Source organism: Pleuronectes platessa, chromosome 9 (assembly GCF_947347685.1).
Source record: "Pleuronectes platessa chromosome 9, fPlePla1.1, whole genome shotgun sequence".
Taxonomy (NCBI): Eukaryota; Metazoa; Chordata; class Actinopteri; order Pleuronectiformes; family Pleuronectidae; genus Pleuronectes; species Pleuronectes platessa.
Window position 1 is genome coordinate 8,062,598 of NC_070634.1, and position 25,071 is coordinate 8,087,668.

The following is a 25,071-nucleotide window of genomic DNA, read 5'->3' on the forward strand; positions in this document are numbered from 1 at the left end:
CCCCCCTGTGGGAGCCAACAGGGACACAGCAGAGATGGAGAATGTATATGATGAGGGGACAAGCTCTATACCCTGGGGATGGGCCAATTACAGGCTTACAGCCCCCTGTCTGTCTGTGGCATGCAGCTAAGATAAGAAGAGGTTGCTTGGGAAGAATATCAACATTTTCCTCCTCTGTCGCCATAAGAAATGATGCTATCCAGGATCCTAACACAATGCAGACCTCTACAGGTCAGTTAATGCCCAAGAGGGTTTGAGGGACAGAGGTGAAGGGTCATGAGTCTTTAGGCAGAGGTAGGGGGTTAACAGACAAGATTATCAGGCTGAATACTTGTATGCAATTACTATATAAACAAACTGTATACAAGTATACATGACACGGCAGCATATACAGTAGATTTGGAAATTATGTTATGTGAAGATAAATGATGAGTGAATTTATTAAAAATAAAATCTGCCACGGAATTCTATTTTCATGAAATTAATACGAAGCCCGTTGGGTTTGGGCTCATGGCTCTATTTAAACCTATATACATTACATAGTATTTCAAACATAAACACAAATATACCATAGAGACAGAGATATGAACCAGGTAGGCAATTTGCTTGACCCATGGGAGATGGGGGACCAGTGCAGACGAGTGCAGCTTTCTGTCTGAGCTGTGCTGTGACCAGTAATAACTTGGAGCTTGAATGTTTGCAGAGTCATGCCCTCGTAATCCCGGCGGAGGAAAGCAACAGGCCGGGGTGAGAGAGGTTAGCTCCTCTCTACTGCACTGATGTAATCGCTCTCATGTTCAGTGACGTGGCTGCACAGACATTCAAAGACCATACTGCTCTTAAAATGTCTGTCATTAGCAGAAATTTATAGCTGCAACTTGTTCCGAGTCAATTCTCTTTGGGAGAGAAGTACAGTAGCAGTGTGCAGGCTTAGCTTGGTGAAGGGGAGGCTCTGACTGGGCTGTTGATGGGAGGGCAGTGCGTAGCGCCTGTGATGTTCTGGGAAGCGGTGAAAGAGGGAGTCTGTTGAGTATTGCCTGGGCCACAGCAGCGCTGACCATGTCTAGCAGACACATTCTCTAACTGTGGGCTGGAGCTGGACCAAGGCTGCTCAATCTGCCCCATTCAGACCAAACAGCCAGTTACATGCCAGGTAAGCCAGGGCCAAGGGCAGCAGGGGTGGGGGTTCAGATACAGGCAGGGTGGCAGTGGCAGCAAAGAAGATATTTGGCCATTTCACATAAATATAAGTAGTATACTGTGTGGGTAATAAATCTAACTGCAGTATAAACACTGTATATCAAAGTCCAACTAACATGTCATCCTGCATAACCAAAGCTGAGCCGAAATCTTATTAAACTCCCAGGTATATCGTCTTACTGGCAAAGGCAGCCATTAAAAGTCTGCCAAAGCACCAAACGTTTTCCAACATTTTACATGGGTTACAGGATAATAAAGCACTACCTCATGAGTAGCACAGATCAGCTGGTTCTCAATTCAGGGGCCACATACTAAGAGGCCGCAGTCTAGGACTGTCTAGTCGCGGCATACAGCAGTGTGCCAAGCACCGGGGCCGGCAAGCAATAAGATGGCCAATGCTTAGATATCACACTTTAACTCCACCAAACAGCTAATGGTACACATGTTAGAAGATCAGACTGTCTCACTTTGGAGTCTTGGCAGCCTAAGGACTGGGACACAGCTGTAGACTGAATACAAAATTGACCATCCAAAAAATGATGTCAAAATAACCGGGATAAATTACTGCCAACGTTGTACAGATGACATCACTCGTGGCCATCAGGGGATGGAGCCGCAGTATCAAGGTCCAGCTGATAAAAGTAATTAACTAATCGCGATTCAGTTTCAGCAGTCAATCCTGAATTTTCACCAAATTTCAGTCATCATATAAGTAAATAAAACCATATTTACCATGAAAATGTACATGTTAGCAAAACTCAGTGTTATAATAGCTACCTAAAATGTTGATAATAATAATAATTTCAATTTAGTCCATTTTCAATCCACTAAAAAGGAGAGTTGATGATCTATACTGCAGCCAGCCACCAGGAGCGATCATTACGGTCTGGCTTCACTTTTGGGGACCTGTCCCGTTGTCCACTTTATATACAATGTTTGGTAAACATGTTGTAGTTTTAGTCACAAAATAGTAAACACATTTTTTATACAGACAAATCATTGGAGTGGAATGAACCAGGCCGGCCCATGAACTCGGTAGCCCTTTGCCTCAGTATGGCCACTGGCCACTGTGCACCACAGACGAGCTGGCCTGAATAAACTCCAACTGTTCACCACCAATGGAGTGTCCAGCTCTGCGTAGTGGTGCCCACAGCATCCCTCACATACTAAGGCAGAGCAAACACAGCCTTGACCGACAGGCGGAGCTGAAAGGCGTTTCATCCCGCCATTTTGTAATGTAATTAACTTCTCTCTGTCCATGTCGAGCCAATGCGTAAACGTCGCATGAAAATTAAATAAACACAGGGGGCACAGAGGACAAACAGCTCATTTCCTTTAATATCGCAATAAAACTCCGGCCCGTTTTGATTGCAAACACCAGCTCTCACATTGCGCTCAAGGCCCGATTATGAGATTTGATTCCTGAAGAATGCCACTTTGAATCTAGGCCAAGTGCTGTATGCTATCCCAAAGCTAAATACAACAACTGTCTATTACTAACACAGTCACCATCAGTTTAACCCGACCCACTTATACCTGACAGCACAGTCACCTCAGAAGCCTGATGGTTCTGAGACTGAAACTAAACAAAGTGGTGAGAACGTTGTACTTCGAATGATCCACGTAAAGTGAAGAACCATGGAGGAGAGGATCAAAGTGGAGTCATGGAGTAAATGAATACTGGAACTTTAAGCCCTAAAGTCTTCTTCCTTTATTTAATAAACCAGCAATGGCCCCAGCTGAGGTCCAAGGTTTATGAGGTTGTTTTCAAATTCCAATTAGGCATGGGGCACTGCTGCAAGCTTGTTTTATTTTTCCGTGATTTAGTTTAATAAGCTCCTAAATACTCTGCTGTCCTACTGTTTACACTACAGCTTCAGGAATATGAAAAGACTCAATGAAAATAGAAAGGTAAGAGACAGGGGAAATGGCTTTAGCTCTAGTTAGCTCATAGTATAGTGCTGTTTAGCTGGTAACCCTGGTGATACAAAGGGTTTAGAACACATACTGATCACAGGTTAAGATCTGGAATAAGATGTTAGAGTAAGAAGTGTTGTTTGGCTGGTCTGGGGTTTGATTTATTCCTACAATCAAACTTTCCCTCATCTCCTCTGTTGGTGATCTCTAGCACACAAGCATGTTGACCTTTCAAAAGTCTAACACACGTGTACATCCGCCTCAGTCTGGCCTTGTAAACTAGATCCCTAAATAGCATGAGTGGAAATCTGGAATTTTGTTTTTCACAGTGTTTACTGGATCTGAATGTTTTCCCTACAAACATAACTGACCTTGTTTATAAAGGAGAGGAATCTGCGTTTTTTTCCTGTCTGTGTCAGTTAACACAACATTCTGGCCACCGTTTAGAGAACCACAAGTACCCACTTACCTGCAGAGCTATGGCAATAAAATATTTACCAAGGGAAAGATGTAAAAGAATAATCATCAGGTTAATCACTAACTGCCAGTAAATATACAGTTTTTCTCCCGAATTCTATCAGGGTGGCATGGTTTTGGAATAACTTTGAAAATAATGTGTACATACTTTTAGATAGTTCTAGATCTGCATTCCTTAATATAAAAAAGATAATTGCGTTCCTCAGAAATATTGTTGATAAAGAGACTATCGGAAAAAAAACTTATTTTGCCATTCGCTTTAAAACAAAGGGACAATAGGTTTGTTTAAGATGAGGACGGACCTGCAGCAGCAGGCGCTCGAAGGCCAGGCAGGAGTCCCAGCGGGGAAGGTCGGGGTGGCCAAGTGTCTGGGCCGTGGCCAGGCCCAGCTGGAGCAACCCGCAGTGACTCTCCAGAGCGCCCCAACTGTTCCGAAACAGCTGCGTGTAGGAGCACAGCTGCTCAGGGGTCACACGACCTGCAAGGAGAGAAGAAGACACTGTTAAAATGTTATGTCATCAAAAAATCATCAATCAACATTGGCAAAAGCTCATCACACAGTATATACAGGCCCCAATTGTACTCTGTATACTCAAACACATGCAAGCACAAATACACAATAATTCCTCCTGATGGGAAGAATGGAGTGTGAAAACAGAACAAATAGACAACCTTTTCCCAAGCATAACAGCCTTTTTAATAAATATCATCTACTCAGTTTAGGGAAGAGGGTGGATGACTGATACCAAATCAGACAATAATATTATCTTAATGAGCAAAAAGCTCCCCAGGCTGAGTGAGAGCACAAGCCGTGCAGAGGTGTGTATGTGTGTGAGTGGGGCTCTGCCAGCCAGGAAGCAATACGTTTTATATGTGCAAGAGCAGGTTGAGAGTTACAGTCAGACTTTTCAGTGAAATGTTTATATGAGTCACAGTATATGACTAAACATCACCGAGATTATATATAAATGTGTGCGTGCATATAGCCGAGGTGCACCAATACAGATAGGAGCTCTTAGTGCCCTTCTTAAGTGTGACTAATACTGTAAATCAGTGATGAATTATTTATAAAAGGCACCAGAAAGAGGTTGGACTCCTCACACCATTTAGGAACCCCCTCCCTCGCCCGCCCTTCCCACGAAGATTCACAGAGACACAGGAAGAGCGGTGTAAAGGCTGTAAGGCCTAAAGGGGGGTGTGTATGGTGGCCTGGAGGTACGTGGGGCTGTGTCAGGGGCTGGGATAGAGAGGGGGCACATTAACTCCCCATAAAGCCCACTTCTTCATGTTGATGTTCTGAACCAGCACCAGATGTGGGAGTATTTCCTGTTGGACTACATGGCCAGTGTTTTCTTTAGCGAGGCCAAACACATGACTAGAAGAGAAACAGACAGGCAGGATGAAAAATACAGCGGAAAGCTTCATATTACTAAATACAATACGGAATCAAGGCACACAAAATGGAATGAAAACAATTTTTTTGAAACTGTAAAAGTGGATCTACATTTGTGAAATATTTTCCAAAAGGAATCATCGAGGGAAGCGAGTAAAAACTAATATTCACAGGGGCTGATAAGTAAACCCCACAGCAAAACAGATTTCTGAAGTCCCCTATTGAGAAACATCTTTTCCAAAGTGAGCTGAAAGATTCAGTGTGTTGAGGGGAAAAACAGAAGAAACGTCTACAAAAGGGAGTCAAGTTTCAAGTATTTCTAAAGAATAAGCTTCAGTCCAGAAATATTCCAAATCCTGAAAAGCTTTATTGTGAACAAATCCCGCCATAAAAACTCCAGGCAGTTGGAACCATGGTTCACCGAGCTTGATGTGCCAACCATAATTTAGAACCAGGAAAAAGGTCCAAAGCCAGAGCCAAGCATAATTTCACCTGATATGAGGCAATGAGAACGGTGCAGTGTTAGGCCAAATGTGATCAGACTTTAAAGTTATAGACCGGGAACATGTTAAAGAAAACGCTGAAAGAAGAACTCGCCACCCAGACCTGTTCTCTATTATACAATCAAACAGCCCTGGCCGAGCCTTAGCTCTTATCGATGTCACTTAAGTTCCCTTGAAAAGTTCTGTGATTCCTCAGGCATCTTGTTGCCAGATGCAAAATGAAGCTCAGCTGAGCTCTGGTTTCATAGAGTGTTTCTGGAGTTGAGTAAGAAGCAGGACTGGAAAGGTTGTAATTCTTACACTAATAAATAAGAGACTACATGTAAGAAGACGATGTACTTCCATTTAATCAATTGAATTATGTACAGACAGGGAACTGTAAGTGCATTTAATGTCACGTTCTTAAATTAACGGTGACTGAAAACATTAGTATGTTATGTTATGTTATGTTAATATCGGTGTGAAGCATAATTGTTTCTGGTACAGTAGATGTTCAACTTCTCTGTTTGTTCAACAGCTCTGTGTGGAAGAAGTATTCAGATCCTTTAAAATAATCACAAAAGTAATATTTACAAACATTACCCATGGATTCAAAACTTCACATAAGTAAAAGTATTTGAGTAATATCAGCTAAATGTAGTTAAAGTATGATAAGTAAAACTACTTCTGTTTTACTATTTAATCTGATATTTTTGGATTAACATTAGAACTACAGAAATGTGTAGTTTCTATAAAAATACAACATCTACAGCAGTTATATTTTACTGCTTTAGATGTATCTGAATAGCTGGAGCTCATTTAAGTACTTCATATACTGTTGAGTAGTTTATTCAATAACAATGCAACCGTCAACAGTTTTCAGCTTTGTGATGATGAATTCCAAGGGACATTTTAAAAGATATATTTGATATTTTGTCAACACAAAGAAAGTTTAATCCTTCATTCTGTCTCAAACATTCAGCATTAACACATCTGGATATACATGGTTTAAAAAAGTAACTGAAGCTGTCAGAAAAATGCAGTGGGGTAAAATGTACAATATTTCCATTGGGAAATAGTGGAGTATGAAGTTGCTAAAATACCAATACCTATGTTGAGTACAAGTACCTCATATGTGTTCTTAAGTTCAGTAATGGAGTCACTGTCCACTACTGATACTATACAGTATAATACAGTGTTTGTCTTGACAAACGTGAACCCTTTCCCCATTTTAATGGTCCTAGAGGTGAATTTATTGCAGGAGCAGCAATAAAACAAATCACATTTTCAGTCCCATGCTATAAACTGTTGGAAGGTCTTGTCCAGTCCAACCTGATGTGCAGAAATGGCAATTGAGGCTCGGCCACGATCAAAGTCCTGAACAATGCAAAAAGGGGCCAACGGTGATTTAGTCCCTTTACTGGAAGATGACTTGCATTTGAGGTGCACAGGGTTAGTCAGAGGCTAAGTGATGTCTGCTGTCTGCTTGGAGCCGAGTGGTGACCTGCCTCAGCAGCTGGACAGACTCATAAGTAATTCTACATGGATGGGGGACACAGGAAGGCTGAGAGGTTTTTATTTATGCAGTCGAAGAGGAGGAAAGTCTTGGAACTTTTATTTGTGGATGCATGCTGGGGCCCCTTTCAGTACTGTACTGTGAAGAATTGGGAGAGGTCAGAGTAACAGGGCAGTTACATCGCAAAAACGAAACTCGTAGATTTAAAAAAGAAATCTGTGGTTTCTCCTCAGTTACAAGTGTATGTAAATGGGGTCATTAGGTTTGCAGCAATTTGGTATAAAACAAAAGTGTTGGACAAAATAAAATAATAACCCTGAAGTGTGAAAAGTTATCTCAAATCACCGTAAAGGAAACATATCACCATATTTTATAGCAATCTAGTCAAACTACGAATTCGAGAAAAATGTCAACGGCTCATTTAAATAATTTTAATAGCTGTTGTGGTACTTCTGTTTGTATCATTGCAGGAAACCGACCAACAACATTGCTATCCTAAAAGCCAAACTGTTGGCATGGCTCATGTGTTTGCGTGAGGTATGTGTTAATGTCACCATTCCAAATAACAAAGTAGAACATCAAAGACACTAAGTTCTTATAATCACAAATGTGACTAAAACATGTTCAAGATAAAAAATGTCATGTCAGTCAAGTCCGATAACTATGACCATAAGCATTGATCTTGATTGAAGGTTGTTTTTTGTAAAATCTTCTTTACGAGTGGAAAATGACACATATTTTATAAATCTGTGGTAGAACATTAGTACCAGTCATGTGTTATACCTCCTCGCTGTGCTTGCACAATGCATAAACGACATATATTGAACTTTTTTATATTGCTGTTGATGAATAATTATTGATATTTTTTTTTTATCACTAAGCCTTAATCACAAATAATTGTCAATAAATGATTTGAGACTTGTTCTTTTATTCATAAATGTAAAAATCCATGTGAGCGGTTTAGGAGTGACTTGAAATGTGATGCTGTCAAAGTTGTCACATGATCAGTGGGCATCATGTATGTCTCTAAAAAATGATCAATTAAAACACATTAATAATGTCATCATTTACTGACTGATTGCTATTATTGCATAGAACTGTATAGAACCGTAAAGGTCCCAAAATATGCTTCATTTTGGCACGATTCTTTAAAATTAAGAAGAAAAGCCCCGAATAAAGTATTAGATGAAGTGCAAAAGCATTTTTTTGGAAACACAATAAATGCTCATTTGAAACTAAATGTGCTCCTTTGCCCTAAATCTCAATATAAAAAATAATGAATACAATCCCTGCTGTGAAAACTCCTAGAGCGCACCACAGGGAGAGAGGTCCTGACAACACATCTCATTTACACTGTGCTATCAGAACACACAGTACACACACAAACTGTATAAGCTTGTGATGCACGCATATGTATACACACACATAAACACACACGCAGATGGACAGATAAAAGCACGTTTACGGACGATGAAAGCAAAGCTGTCTAACTTATTCCCCGCTAAGAGCAAAAACACCCAAGATAAACACTAAATGGACTCTGCACAACCACATCTTTGCACACACACTCTCTCGCTCTCACATACAAACACACAGCGAGAGAATTTCATCATCCCATTGTGCTATGGGAAACATAACAAGTCAAACTCCAGCTCGGAGAAATTGATTATTTTCTCTGTCTCTCTCTGGATGATTCTATCCTGTTGTGATGAAAAGGAGCCAAGTTGGGTCAGTGTGTATCTGAGAAGGCTAGGCTTGTTGTAGACACTGTATTTTCTAACCCACTCACTCTGGTTTCTAACCCACCAGGGTGAGAATGTAGGGTGGAAAATTCTACTCTCCTCAAGATTGAGTGGGCACTGAGAGAGCAGACAGGTATTAACGCTAAGCGTTTTGTGTTACTGGGTTCAGTCTGTTCTCCAATGAGCAGAGCATGATGGATTGAGATCTCGGCTGGTGGTACTGGTGGGTAGGGATGAGAACTGTGTGGGGGTGCGCCAGGAGCTCAGGGGACTTTGTGGAGTCTGGTCCTCTGCCAGTGGGGTATAATGGTTCAGTGTATGTGAGGAGTTTGACGCTGGTCCCACTCCCCCCACTTTTCTCTTTTTTTCTCTCTCGGCAAAGACATTAAGTCAACACACTGTCAGTCAGCAGGCGGGAGCAGTTTTCATGCTACACCTTCTACATCCCGTCTCACTTTTACTGTCCCTCCAATCTCTTTGTTATTTTTACTTTCTACCCTCTTGTTGTTGTGGATTTGTCGCCCTGAATTAGAAGGGCTGCTGCTGTTTAGCACGAATGTGTGAAAGTGTATGTAGTTGCTTGGCAGGGTGTGAGTGTCGTGTGCATATGTGTGTGTGTGTGTGTGTGTGTGTGTGTGTGTGTGTGTGTGTGTGTGTGTGTGTGAGAGACCTCCAACATAACAACCTGCTTGTTAAAAGAGACAAGACCTTTTTTACCTCTTAGATTATAGGAGCCAAGGGACCACAAGGCCCCTCCCTTTTAACATCCCCTTTCAGTCAGATGCTAACCTGCGCATAAGTCTGATACCTGTGTGTGTGTTAACGCACATGCAGTATATCTATTACTTAGGTGAGTCAGAGGGTTAGCGTTAAGGTGAATGTGCACAAGGGCAGTGTACAAGAGTGCATGTAATGACTTAATTTGTGCGTGCCTACACATATTTTTATCCCTGGCTTCAGCCCCTTTGCTTCATTAACAGACAACAAAAGTTTTTGAAAGCAGCATGTGTGCGCAGGACCGTGTGCGTGTGTCTGTGTGTGTGTGTGTGTGGTGTGTGTATGAGTGCGTGTCAAAGAGCCAACATGTGGTTCAGATTTCCTCTGTGGCCACATGGGCAAATACACAGCAGAGATCCTGGATCTCAGTAGGAGGCGCTATGGTTCTGCACTAAAACAATGCAACACTAAAATGAACTTCTCTCCTAGGAAAATACCTTTTACTCATGTTATTCAATGTGAGTATTACAATTTATTTATTTCTAGTTTCTGTATTTTGTGTGAATTTGTGTTACTCTATGAGAAATGAGATGAGAACTCTGCATCTTACCCATGCTCATCTTGATTGGCAGCTTCTCCTTACTGGCCGCTTCCACCAACTGCCGCCGGACCTCCATCACCCCCTCTTTTTGTTTACTGGTCAGCATGGCCTCCCACAGTGACTGTGCTGCAGGTGACCTGAGAGGTAGAACAATCAAAAAGGTCAGTATGGGGAAAAACACAGTAGTAGGAGTTGTGTGATTACTACCAAGCAAAACAACTGTTGCTATTCATGCCGTCTGCTCAGAGCACGCGGGCCTCTGAATGTAAACACATGGACGTGATTGAGAGCTCATCTCTGTGATTGAGAGCCTGCTGGCCAGGGAGTGGTGACTCCCCGATGGGACCACTGACAGGAAAAAGCTGAAATTAGCAGAGGGAACATTAGGAATGTTCTCAGTCCACCTAAAGTGTCTGTGTGCCAACATTCCTCTGGACTTCTCAGAGCTGTCCTTACATCAATGACACAGCAAGACAGTCTGGAGACCAGGGCTCCTCCCAATACTATCTCAGTCCCTGGTCTCATTATCTGCAAGGTTATGAAACACTGTGATCCACATCTCTGAAGGGAGAGTGGAGACAAGGCATGTGTGTGAGACCATTACCATCTGCCATGAGCAGTGAAACAGCCCTTAGTCGTTTAATGAGAGAATCAAAGAGTGTCACTGAGGACCTTCACCATCATTAACTTCACAGAAAGTGACACTTTTTCTTATAAAATGTTCCCTGAATCTGAATTCAAGCTATGATCATATTTTACTGCTCTGTCTGTTTTTACTCTTGAATTTCTTGTCCTGATAAAAAGCCACTGCCACTTCTACAGTCTACATATCTCTCTCTGTCTCTGCCTCTGACAGCTACACTGAACAGCAGACATGGTCTCCTCTGTTCTCTCAGCAGTGACCAGAAACTGTGAAGAGAAGGAGACAAAGAGAGCAAAGGAGGTAAGGACAGAGAGAGAGGGAAGGTAGGAGGGAGCTCGTTGACAAATCCACTTTGTTTTTCTTTCTTTCTTTTTTTAAAACTTTTTTCTTCTCTCGCCTTTTTCTGCTTTCTAACTGCTGCCATGTGTTTAATATCAGATGTAATCTGTTCCAGACCTTGGGCTGGGGCTAGATGGGGAGGAGAGGGGCTCACACTGGGACGCCCGCCATCTTCACACTAGAGCCAGACACAAAGAACGGCAAACACAACTCACCTCAGGACAACAGTGTAATGTAAAGGCAGATTGTGGTAGAAAAAACTTTTTGGGGAGAAACAAGAAAATAAATCTGGTACTTTGTGACAACCTGTTTGTTTGCTTAAACTGTGATTAAGATGTGAGTAATAAGTACTTCACTGCAGCTATTGCCCAAGAGCTACGACATGGTGTCACTTCGGAAAAATACTCCAGTAAATCCAACAGAACAACATCTCCCATGTACTTGACGCTTTTATACAATTACGCAAATCATAAAATCCCACATATTTGTCATGGCTGAAATACCAACAGTGTGCCTTGACCAGCAATGTGTGAGCAGCCGTGTGTGTGAGTCTGTGACTGAAGATGCTTTAACCATGCATCTGTATACATTTGCACACAACCCTGTGCATCCGTGTGTTTGTGGAGGACGGAGACCCTGTGTCAATGAAATATGGTTCTCATTTGGCTCCTTGCCCACACTAGGGCCTCCCAGCCGGCCTATTCCCCTGACGCTTTCCGTGGGCCATTTGGTCGACGAAGCCGAGGGGGGGGTGTAAAGCTGAGCTGAGGGGTGAGGGGTGAGGTTTATACTGGCAGGGTGTGAGACAGGGTCCATAGCCAGCCAGGGACCTTGCTGAGTAACTACCATACTATGAAAGGGGGTTGGGGGTGTGGGGTGCGTGTGCTTGGCCATCTGCAAGCGTTAAGCAGAGTCTCTCTGATGAAAAGGCTGCTCGCCTGAAGGGGGCACTCTTGCATTTGACTTTTGAAGCCAGTATAGCCAGTGTCCTCTCTGACATGCTCAGACAGGGTGAGTGAGAGTGTCGGAAGAGATTGGCCATTTGTGGACAAACTGAATTCCACTAGATTTGTGTGCGTATGCTAATGTTTTTGTGTGTGTGTGTGTGTGTGTGTGTGTGTGTGTGTGTGTGTGTGTGTGTGTGTGTGTGTGTGTGTGTGTGTGTGTGTGTGTGTGTGTGTATTGGCAGGTAAGCACCACATACTGTAACTTGAAGGGAGATGTACGTACTACGTGAAAGAATGTCCACATATGTGCCTGTTTAAGCGTTGAAATACCTCTGGTCTTGTCCAAGTCTTTAATGAGTGTTGGGGGTGAGGAGGGGGACAGTGTTCCTGGAAGCGAATGAGGCAGAAGAAAAGAATGGCTCAAACTGTTCTGACTCAGGATTTCTTAAATTTACTCCCTATTCCGGTGCCCCCTCATCAGCCCCCCCTTCATGTGTACAAACACGCGTCAGTGTTTATTTCTCTACGCTCACTCCCACTGCTAAATTCAGCATTCATGACATGATTCAGAACCGAGTCATGTAACACACACACGACTGATGGATACCCCTGAGAGGAGAAAAAATGTGTCTTTAAATGCTCAGATCATTCAACTTACTATATTTTACATTTTACAGCATTAAGCTCCTCACGCAGTATTTGTTATATTCTACAGGTTTCAAGATGTGTGCTTCTGAGATTTGAGATGCAAATGTAATTTTGTTTGTGGTGACTCAAACCATTGAAAAATGACATTTAAAAGTTCAGCTCTTTCCAGAGACTGTCCCAGTTTCTCTGTATAATCTACTTTACATGCTGTCGACAGATTTCATGGGGAATATTTCTACTGAGGAAAGTAACTCCAATAAAACCTTGGCGTCTGAGAATTATATGGAGGTATCCAGGGTTATTGTTTCTGAGAAGGCATGTTGCAGTGACTGTATGTAAAAGTATTTTTTCAAAGCTTTGAGCACCTCAAGTGAAATGAAATCAGATACTATTGTACTGTGCGTTGGCAGAAATCTCATAAGTTAATATCTTCAAATGTCAGGAGCAGAAAGTTAAACTCTCTGCATAGTCAAACTCAAGGTTGTCGTTTCCACTGGGATGGCAGGGACATGTCCTCCTCACTTCTAAAAATCGTATCACTATACCCCAAACTTTTATATCTCTTGGTTGAACTTTTTATTTAAAATGTGAAGATTGTCATCATTTATGGCCCAGCCTCTATAAAAAGGAATTGATAAAAAGTGTAATATGCTCATCTTCAAGCATTGGATCGGAGCAATTAGCTTAGCAAGAAGCTTTAGCTTTTTTTACTTGGATTTTGCTGATGGGGTTGTGAGGGCCGTATGAAGCATGAAAAGAAGACCTACAATGCAACGGAGTGCTGGAACTAAAAACATTCAAATCTTTCAAATCAAATAATCTAATTTGTATTTTTTATTTAAGGACATTTACTCTACTCATCCCAGAAATCTGTCTCCTTATGAACGCATATCGCGAGAACCGTTATTTGTCAGCTTCCCAGTTAACATGTGTATTGATAAGGATCCAAGTAAATTGAATTTGGTGCTATTTGGACATGTGATTCATGATTCGGAAATGCATAACGAGTAGAGCTTTGCTGAGCTTTGAATAAACACGTGTGCAGCTTCAGGGTTGCGTGGAAGTCCAGCAGCAGGTTCAACTACTGAGAATCACTTTGACAGTTTCAGAAAGACAACTGCATCCAGCATCACAACAGGACAATTAACGGGACGAAAACTTAGAGAGCAGAGCAGCTCAGAGTTCGTAACTATTTGACACCACTTCTCTGTGTTTGTCGGCATCTGTACAACATGACACAACCACAAACTACAGCACTCCCCAATGCATGCTAATGTAACCTTAATGCGATAGAGAGTGTCTAATGTCACACTCAGCACACTGCATAAACCAGCCTGTAATTTGTTTCCCAATGCAGATGATTCAGATAATCGGAATATTTTCCGACAGGCCTACATAGAACAGAAACAACCAACTAGAATTGTGCAAGGTCAGCCCCATTCCTTGTTGACGTAATTTATGGAGTGTCTTTAACAGGGCAAAAAACACTGCTGGGTTTCCTGTAAACATCCCAATGTAGAACAGGACATTACTTGAGATGGAAAGGGAGAAGTGGACCAAAACCAGACCTGGCCCTGAGTGTCTGTATGTCCTGGCAAGAGGGACAAATGACCTGATGGATTTATGGAGAAAAAAAAGGAGGAAGGGGAGTTTTGCAGGAAGTGAGGAAGGGAGGAGTGATACACAAGAAAAAACTCAAAAAACCAACACGATGTAACAGGAGCTCTCATTGGCATTAATCAGTGATGACTCAATGTATCATTCTAATAATATGTAAAATACATTATTAAAATCCTTTGTGACTACAATTTAGGTTTTTGAAGGAAAGAACACAGTTGATAACAATGAACTTTTAAAGAAACCCTTTAAATTTCATTAGTGTGTTAATTAAAGTATAGATGTATAATTTACACGGTAAACTTACATTTGCATTTATACATTTACAGTGATAGTTTGGAAAAACTCTCTCCGTCTTTCTGTGTCTATGTGAACACAGGTCTCCAGCACTATTCATCCTTATACTTGGCATGTGTATTATTTAAGGCCCAGGAATGTGCACAGTCAAATTAAGTGCGGGCACATGATACTTCCATACTTATAACTTTGAATAAACAGGTGAGCAGTTCTTTGTGCAGCAGTGGTGGCGCAGCTTCCGGTTCAGTGGACTGAGTCCTGCAGGTCTCTACTTACTCAATTTCTAAGGTCAGTTTTACAGTTTCTTTCTTACAGGCCAAGCTAAGAACCTGTTCCACAGGTTTTAAACAGACACAGCACTAGTTTGAAAAAGTTCATAACATTTGATGATGGCTCCAATTGTAGAATACAGATGTGAAATAATGTCAGTTATTACAAAAATATAGGCAGTTATAGAGGAGTCTCTTCCTTCCCTCATGTGTCTTGGCTTCTTTAACATTTCAAATGAAACCCAGCAGCAGAGGCTCTTTGAAGAAGTCGGACTGGCAGGTGTACGCTGCCGTCTATTGGGGAGTTTTATCATCTCACTGAGTAAATGTGCACACGCTCTTTTGTAAGTCTATGTTGTGCAGTGCAAAATCCAATCACAGAACAGATGACAGTACACAGGACTAAAGTCCTGATGGGAGCATGGTGACGATGAACGTACATGTTAATCTACATGACTGATGTGCTGTGCTTTCAAACGGAGATTCTTTCTGCAGTGGAGGTGAAAACCGAATTAGGCAGCAGAAGAATGAGAGACGGTATCATAGACGTACCAGGGGACATCATGGAAATCTAGAACACTTGTGGCTATAAGCTCCACTTTCTGACTGATAAAAACTCACTTTTGCAAACAACTGAAGCTATCTTTGACCTCTGGGCTAGGCAGATATAATCACTTGTCACAGTGATTATATCTTAGATGAAAGTCTCCTGCAAAAACAGACAAATATGGCTCAGAGGGGGAACGGTGAAGGCTTCCACATTAAACTGTGACTATTTTAGCTTGAGCTTCACTCTTTGCAGCAACAACAAAAAAAACAACACAAGCTAAATTGATTCTTACTTAGGAATGGCAGTTTTATTCGTGAAATGAAAAGGCACTTTTCTGTGGGCATGACAACCTCTACTTACTGTGTATTGAACACACACACACACACATAAGACTGCACAGCTCTCCTTGTTAGGACTTTGCATTGACTTCCCTTCATTGTTGACAGCCTTTAACCAAAAGCTTATCCCTAACCCCCCATGACTAATTCATGCCTAACCCTAACCTTGAACTAACCATGATTCATATATTAACCCTCAGAAATGTTGTTGTGCCTCACACACACACACAAACACACACACACACACACACACACACACTGTGTAAACAAATTGCTTTATCACAGACCTAGATTGATCATAGCTCCTGTAAGGAAGACGTTTTCAGCCGGTATGGGAGACCATGTTATCGGTCAGTAATGCAAAGACGTTGTTGAGTCTATAAGTCACTTGAAAGACTGTATCTTCATTCAACTGTTTATGCCACTGTTCACCATAAGTATAGAATGGCAAAACTATCTCTACCCTATAAGGAACCACCACAGACAGAGTGTGGCACCTCTTCAAACCCTCTTCTTCATTGTTGGTGGTGTAAAAACAGGGTTGGCAGTTTTCAGTTGTCTGTCATTTGCCCTCTCATTTCCACGCACTACTTTCTCTGCTTCTTTTTGTTACTTTTCCCACACGGCCTGAACACAAATAAGTGTGCACGTCCTTTTATTCATGCTCACTTTTCCCAGCTGGGACAGAAATAGGTGTTTTCCCTCCCTGGTGCACACGCAGGATCTGCTGGGCAGATCTGAGGAGATGGCAGCCTTGCAGTGTTTTCTCATGGCAGGGTGCGGTCACCCTTTCTGCCTGGCTCCGACTCAGCAGCTCCTGAGGCAGACCCAGAGCACCTTGGCCACCCGTACTCGGTTCTGCCCACATGCACACACTACTCACCACAGGTTTCAAGGTCCGAGGCAGCCAGATGATGGGGGTGCAGGGTTCAGTCTGACACTAAGGGAAACTTGGTGCCCTCTGCCAATGGGGTTCAGAAGTCCTACTCAGGATTAAAAGGACTGTGCAGCCAAATACAGCAAATGACACAGACTGGGCTGGATGGGACCTGACGATAAACACACGTACACACAAAAAAACACGTCCACAGGCACTTTCATCCTTCTACATACAGAATGCATAATGTACATCTAGGTACTATTACGAGTACGAGTAGAGAAACCAAAAACCTGCACAGATGTGTGTGTGTGTGTATGCGCGCCCACACATCCACACACAAAATACCCTTTCTCCTGGCATGATTACTAAAACCACACAGTCAAAGTCAAGTTGTCGGATCAGGAAAATTCACACCAGGTTATGAAAGACAATACGACAGTAATTGCAAAGTAAGTGTGGGGTCTTGCAGGGAGAGCTAGAATCAACAACCACCCACAGAATGTTTAAGACATGGTAATCTTTAAAAATATCCTGGAATTACTGAAGGAAATATCATACAAAAGGTCCAAATTAGGTCCCTACCTAATATTTTAAAGGCTTGAGTCGGTCTATATAACAAAACCTATCAAAACACGCTGTGGGTTTAGGCTAAAAATAGTTCAACAAATCATAGGTGTATAAACAGGCAGCAGAAGGGGAGTTATTACATAGACAATCAAACCACACGGAGCCTGGGTCCAGTGTTTTGCACAGCCCACATCGTGCAAAGAAAACAGTCCCTTTTAGAAACGTGCACTTTGGTGTATTTCGTAGAATTAGGGGAGATTAATGCTTTAGGAGAGTACACCTCTAACAACATGCATTTACAGAGCCCTGTCTTGAACATATCAGGATGATTGACATAAACTCTGTCCGTGGCGAGCTGTGCACTTGAAGGCATTTAAATGAAGTGGGAACTCTTGGCTTGGTTCTTGCTGTGCCTCAGCAGCACTTCAATCTCCCAAACATCTGTGATAAGGCTCAACTAGGCCATCTGCTCAGAGATAGCACAGGCAATAACGCTCCCACTGATCCCGCCGGCCCCGATTAGACATGTACTCCGCACAAGCACAGCACCCACCGCAGTACTTACTAGACGTCTTCATCTATCTGTCTCCCTGCACCTGCTAGAGCTTGTGTACTAGATCTAGATCGGTCGTCTCAATGTTCTAAGATGTGTGTGCGTGTTTAAGTGTGTTTTTTTGGCTGAGGCTCTTCGTATTTGGTGAAACATCTGGATCAATGATTGCAAAAATTAAATGCTGGGAACTCGACATCTGCACAGAACCGTCGTCTTTTATCCATCGTCATCATACACGTATCTCTTTCCAATAGACAGACAGTGAGAGAAGAGAGGCTTGTTCGGACACCAAAAGGCCGACAAAGTCAAAACATTTCATCCATGTACAGAAACTACTCACCTGTAGTTGTATTACCAAGACATTTAACACTAAAATAACTTGAGATATGCATTCATGTGTGTGTTAGGTATTTGGTTGACGTGCCCCATAACTGACCCCTTCATCTGAGGGTCAGTGCAACTTCCTCCTGGCGGTGCACGCATTATCTGCTACTGTACAAGCTGTCTAAACAGCACTGACTAGTGAGAGTTAAACGTGGTTCCAATACAAATGATCCACCCACCTATCTCAGAACAGGCCCAGCTGCATTCAACGTAGTGCATGTCTGAGCCTGATCATGAACTCAAAGCGGTCAGAAATACTGCATGACAGCTCAAGCCACAAAACTCTTCTTCTCAGTCAAAGTCTTTTCCTCCTGTAACCACATGAAGGGGCAAAGCGGGAGTGGAACACATGATGTCGAGCTAATCCCTGCCATGTACAACAGCCCCACCACAGGCGCCTAACACGTGCATCTGCACAGCCAAGACTCCAGGCAGTCTTCACTGAACCAGGGGCACCTACTGCTGGTCATGTGCCACTCAACCCACTCAGTGGGGGATGGGGCTGGGTTGTGAGTGTATCTTTGTACATAAGTAGGTTGGACCACATGGAGTAAGTGTGTAAATGTATGTATGTATGTATACTGTGGTCATGTCAGCAGGAATGATGGGTTCTTTTATGACCTTGGTACAAGTTGGTACTTTGATTTGATTATATTTTCTGACCTCTGGTCAGAGGGAAAATACATTGTTACATACTTTAAATAGGCTGTCTTCATTCTATACCAATACAAACTACTTAACATATTTTAGAAGAGATTTGAAAGGATTTGGATTTAATAATCAAATCTGGAACTGGAGTAAAATTTTATAAAAAATTTAATTTTGATATTTCCATTGTCAATGGATAAGAATCAATAAAGAACCAATGAGAATGGTATTCAAAAGAGCACAAACTTCTGCCACAGCCAAACATTCCACTAAAGTTAATCATGTTAAACCAAATCACAATGCAAATTCCTCACACTCATTAATATAAGTCACATGATATTGCCTGACATGTCTTATTTCTTTCATCAATATCCATGAATTATTCTCTGAGAAATCGATGAAAATGTTGAAAAACAGCCGACCTCACAGTGTTAAAGAAAGTGACACAAATAAATCACTGGATCCGCCCCCCTGGTCTTGATATGCACCAACATTTAGTTTAGTACAATACTGCTGACAAACAAACAAACTGAGACAAAAACATCCCCTCTTTGTCAGCAGTAATACAAATATTTGCTGTGCTATTAAACTAAACTCATAATTATGGACATTTTAATCATAGCTCAGTATAGCAAACACAAGCAAAGGGAGAACATGCAGAGACAGCACAGAAAGGCAGAAACCAGATGGTATATTTGAACTGAGGGCTTCCTTAATAATATTTTTCTTTTGACTTAATTTATATGGTATCAAATTAATTGGTTGTAATAAGAAAGCAAGACTTTCTGAGACAGTATACTTATCTGAAGCAGAAACTACAACAGACCTTTTAATGAGCTTGGTCTTGCCCTCCTAATGGGAAGCGCAGTTCTTTTAGCACAAAAACTCACCTCTTCTGCCTGGAGGGAACTTAAATATGAAGAGCTTAATGATTGCATAGAAAAACATTCCGTAAACTTGGTTCTAATTATTGATAGGGCAGAGAGAGAAAAGCTGCACCCAGACAAGTCCCATCTATTGGGACTCATTTCTTGAAAACACACGGCTTGACCTTGCTATCTGTTCATATGGTAATGGGATTGTTCACAGAAAAATGGCCTCCATACTTCTCGTGTGGTGTCATCCAAGTGTCCCGAAGCCCCAACATTCAAATTTGACTCAAAACTGTGTCATTTACTCTGTGATTTAAGCCTAAGGAATGCTAGCGGAGGTAGCAATGCTAATGCGCACCCCCCACGTGCCCTTTGGCAAGAGCTTGTGTGCAGTGTGTGTGGGTTTTCAGGTGTGCGTGAGAACGTGAATGTGGCTCCAGAGGAGGATATCAAAAGGACATTTAAGCAAAAAAAACATGGTGTCAAATGATACTGTTTCGAGTCCAATTGGAATGATTGAGCCTACAAACACTTAGGTGACACCGCACGAGCAGTACGGAGGCATTTTATGTTTTTTCTTTTACATTTGAAAAAATGATCACCAGTTACTTATATTGGATGTATTGGATTTGGCTGCAACTCTGTTTACCACTGACTTAATCATCATTTAAGTATGAACTATGCCTTTAGGTGTCATATTGGGTCTGATATACACATTGAGCTGTAAAGACTCAAGCATTAAATGCATTGCCAAAATACTCTACTTGAAAACTTTAGTGGGGACATATAGATGAGGGTACAGTGCAGTAAAACAGGTGAAGCATTGACGGTGTGTGTATATAATATCAATGATGGCGGCTACTGAAATGAATAACCATTCTAGAATTATGATCTGTAGAGATGCACTCACTGGTGTTGTGCGAGACAGCCGGGGGCCAGGGTGTTTTGGGAGTGAGGGGTGCGCTGCAGACTGGTGAGCTCCAGCATATCCACCTGTACATCTGTCACATGACCAGGTAAGGGTTTGAGCACGGTCAGAATCTTCTCTGCCAGGTTGTCACCATGGTGACCAACAGCTCCTGAAAACCAAGAAGTTGGGAATTTGAAAGATCGAATAGTGGAAATATATCAACATCAATTTCTGTCAATTTTTGTTGCAGTGTTATCATGTCTTCTCTCGTGAATGTAGTTATTTTGTTGATGTGCTCTAATACATGTCCTATCGAGTGCACTCCTGTCCGTCTTGGGAGAGTGATCCCTAATTTGTGACTCTCTCTCAGGTTTTTTCCCCTGTTAAAAGGTTATTTTTGTAGTTCTTCCTGACACTTGTTGAGGGGTGACGGGCACAGGATCTTGCACCGTGTTGAGCCCTGCTAGGCAAATTGTGATTTGTAACCATGGGCTTAATTTATTTTGATTATGCTAAATAAGGCCAAGACGTTTTGGATTGTGATGTGTTTACAAAGTTTAAGATCGATGGGACACAATCTAGTCCAAAGGTTAGGGAGACTTCACCTGTAAGATCCATCATTCGATCCACAAAGATGATTGACGCTTTATTAGGGGCTGTTTTCCTCCGACTCTTCGCTTGAGGGTGACTGGCCAGTTCTCCTGCTATGATGCGGCTCATGGGACCTACAGAGAAGCTCTCCTCCTTGGTGCCCGTGGCCTCAAACATCGCATTTAACACTGACGTCAAGGATTTGATTTCAATCTGCAGCTCAGCGGGGAGGCAGCTCATGTCTATATCGACCAGGCTCCCGAATCTCTTCTTCTCTGGTCGTTTTTCATTGATCGTGTCCAGGTCAGGGCTGAGCAGGGGGAACAGGTGGGCAAACATGGGAGCGAGGAGTAGCTGCTGTGACACGGGGGCGAAGACCACCGGCACGTGCATGACTTCAGCCGTGTAGTTCATGTTGCCCATCCACTCGCACAGCTTCTCCTCAAACTGCTCAAACACAGGGGTGCCCTCCAAGTCCGCGGTCACCTTGTTGGCGAGCAGGTGAACGGAGTGGGCCACGGTGGTGAAGACAATGCAGTACTGGAAGTGGCTGAGGGAGAGGACGTCTTTAATGATTTCCACTGTCCTCCCCTTCAGCAGCGTGCTCACGACAAACACGGCTTTAGGCTCGTTGGCACCGCAGGCTTCGAAGCTGGAGAACTGCCTCACGTTCCGGGCTCCTGCCTCCAACAAGGCGGCAGCACCTCCGCTCCAGTGGAGAGCTTCCGCGCACTCGTCATCCATAAACACCACCGCCTTCTTCACCTTCGACAGCACCTTCTCCCACATGAGCAGCGGGAAGCGGGAGAAGTCCTCCGCGGTCAGCATTCTGCCGGTGAGCGCTGTCAGCTACAGGGAAGGGAAACGAGGAGCTGTCATCTGCGAGGCAGAAGCAAAACAAACACACGAGTCTCTCAAAGGTGACGTGGCGAGGCGCGCGTCGCAGCATAAACACGTCACTGCAGAGCCGGATCGTTGCTATGGAGATAAGCAGCATCCAGAGAGCAACTGCCAAGAAGCGCAGAAAACTAATGAATAATAATAACAATTAATATTTTCAAATTAATATAAATGACTGGGTCGCTATAACTTACTGTCATTATTACTGAAAGGGTAAAGAATACTTCAGAACGGCCATTTCTTAAAAACTTATATACACATATTTTAATGTTAACAGTTATTTATTGTTACCAACAGTTAGCGGTTAGCTTAATTTAACTGTTGGCTGACCCAGCATGAGGCGGCTTCTGACCAATGACAAGGCACTGTTACTTGATGCTTCCATGGAAACCACTTGAACTGTCAGACTGGTTCACTGTGGCTCATGATCCCTTGGTCTGGTTTTCCAATACGACATCTTTCACCGTTTGAAATTAACTGTTTTTACTTTAAAATGTATTCGGAGTTGGACTCTGACGATATAGTCGAGGAGGAAGGAGAAGAAGACTTATATCAGGGTAAGTTTTAACAGCCAACAACCAACAGGTCCACTAACATCTGGCATGTTCTCTCTTTTAGTGCAGGACCTGGACCTAATAAAATGCTAACTGTGTATTTGCGTCGACTTAAATATTTCCATCTGTTTCTTTCAGGTATTGATGACATGATCCCAGAAGAGAACAAGGAGAGGGAGGAAAAAGAAAACGTTCAAATTCCATCCAGGTAGTTTTATTAGAAAGCCTTAGGACTTTTCTGATTCTGACACAACTCCGATGCACCACAGCTTCTGTTTGTCCTCAAGACACAACCAGTGAAGGCCTCAAACAGCATTGTTGTCCCTTTTCTTTTTTCCATCCCTCCTTTCTTACCTTTGGCCAATATCATTATAGCCACATGTTCATCCATGCGCACACACACACGCACACGCACACACACACACACACACACAAACACACACACACACACACATTATTTAACATGGAGACCTGTGTCAAAAAGTACTTTTATAGACCCCCCCATGACCTCAAGGAAATAATGATATAATTCAATATGAGACTGTCGTCGCAGTTATTTCACAAAACTCATTAATCCTTCTCCTTTTTTGATGGAAAAAATATTATAAAGTTTTGGACACGAAGAGTTTGACAGGCCATTAATAACAGTGAGCAGTGAATAAATTCAAAATGAACTGTGGTCATGCTCATTTCCAGTATAAACAAACTGCGTTGCTGTAATCAAACGCTCAGATATAATAGACTTTTCACAGTGCAATAATGACAGTAGTCGTTATAACTGCATAATGCATGTGTGACAGCACCCTGTGTGCTGCCTGAGATGTGCAGTCAGTCATGTGGAGAACTATTTTGATGCTCATTAAATCCGCTGCCAAGCGAGGAGTGTTTATTTTTGAGCTGGGAAATGTGGATGTAAGCAATCACACCATTAAAGCACCAATTAGGTGAATGAATGTCATTTTCGGGACTTATTTTGAAAACACTATAGGATAAAAGTCAAGTGTCTTTGTTTTTGGTTGACTTAAAGCCCCTGATGTCTGATGGTTGGAATGGCAAACCAAAATAATCTAGAGAGAAGCCCAAATGTTGTTGAAACGTATTTTAGAAGTGCAGCGGCAATCGTAAACGTACCTATTTGGAATGTGGTTACATAGTTACGCTGTTGTCATGATCGACAATATTATTTAAGTTGATGCTACAGAGTGCTGGTAACCTGTTTATGGAAATATTGAAGGAATAACATGCCCTAATTGCACCAAATTGAACTTTGAACTGCCTTGGGACTTTAACAATCCACATAGCAAGCTTGGAGTTGATAAGATGAATGGTTCATCTTATGGGGTTAAGTTTATTTTAGTCACAATCAGTCTGTTCCACCAGGTCACATCTACAATGATAAAGGTACGCCACTTCAGATTGGTTTATAGAGTTTGCTTATGGTTATAGATTTTTTTTTTTTTCAAAGTCATTCTCTGAAGAATCAGTGAAAGTGGACCTTCAGTCTGTGATTGTGCATGAAATGAAAATAGTCTGAGTGACGCACTCAACTAAATATAGCTGCCCAAATGTATTTCCAGTTATCATTATATCTATTGTCCCCCTCCTCTCGCCCAGTGTAAGCTCAGATTGGCTCCAGTACCCCCTCCATCAACCACAAAGGATAAGCAGTGTAGATAATGGGATGGAATGTGATCATTGTGTCATTATTGTACATATCATTTTTGTTGCCGCATGTGCCAAATACAAATTGTGTTTATTTCACATACAAGTGTATATTATTGTTGTGTTTATTCAGCTTTTTTATTAAATTCACAAGCTGTCCAAGAAGATGGAGACAGTGACAATGAAAACGATTTTTGTGACAGCACGCAGCTATGCTTATTAGAGTGTAAACTATCCATCTTCACATAAACAGCATTGCATTTTCCAGCAGTTTCATTGTGTTTGTTTGCTTTGTTAGGTTTAAGATAAGTGTACATTACTCGTCAGGAATCTACTGAAACTACATATTGCATACGTGCTTTTCTTGCAGCTCTGAGATCTCACTCAAGTTTCTGAACATTAATGGTGAAAGGAGGAAACATGCAGTTGGTAAGTGACGTAAACGCTCCGGCAAACCTTTTAAGGATGACTCAGAGGACAAGATGACACATAATGCATCAAAAGCACAAACACTAAAAGACCAGAGATGCTTTTATATTTCTTAGTATATATTTATATACTTATATATCAAATTTTTCTGTATTAAAAAAATCAAGAAACACACTTTTTGAAATACAGATCTTTCGGAAAAAAACAACCTCAGACAGTATGACAACTTATTTTGCACATTCCTAAAACCTCAATCATTAGTTGAACTCATTATTGAGATTATTACATCATTACAACATATCATCGACATTTTTATGCTTGAAAGTCACAAAAGTAAAATGTGATGTGTACTGTATGCAAGACTTCAGTTTCAAGCAATACAAAATAAATATATAATTTTGTATATTTCTTAGATTCATTTATTTGTT

The 25,071-nt window shown here is 41.9% G+C and overlaps 1 protein-coding gene across 1 annotated transcript in view; it reads right to left on the minus strand.

The window, feature by feature from the left end:
• scfd2 (sec1 family domain containing 2) overlaps positions 1 to 22,031 on the minus strand; it is an 85,916-nt gene extending 63,885 nt beyond the window's left edge. The window contains exons 1-4 of the mRNA XM_053430279.1: positions 21,113 to 22,031; positions 20,508 to 20,676; positions 10,055 to 10,182; positions 3,897 to 4,072 (exon numbers count right to left, since the gene is read on the minus strand). Of these exons, the coding sequence (XP_053286254.1) occupies positions 3,897 to 4,072; positions 10,055 to 10,182; positions 20,508 to 20,676; positions 21,113 to 21,926 (1,287 nt within the window). The 5' untranslated portion in view covers positions 21,927 to 22,031. The remainder of the gene's footprint in view (positions 1 to 3,896; positions 4,073 to 10,054; positions 10,183 to 20,507; positions 20,677 to 21,112) is intronic.
• Positions 22,032 to 25,071: the final 3,040 nt, after the last annotated feature.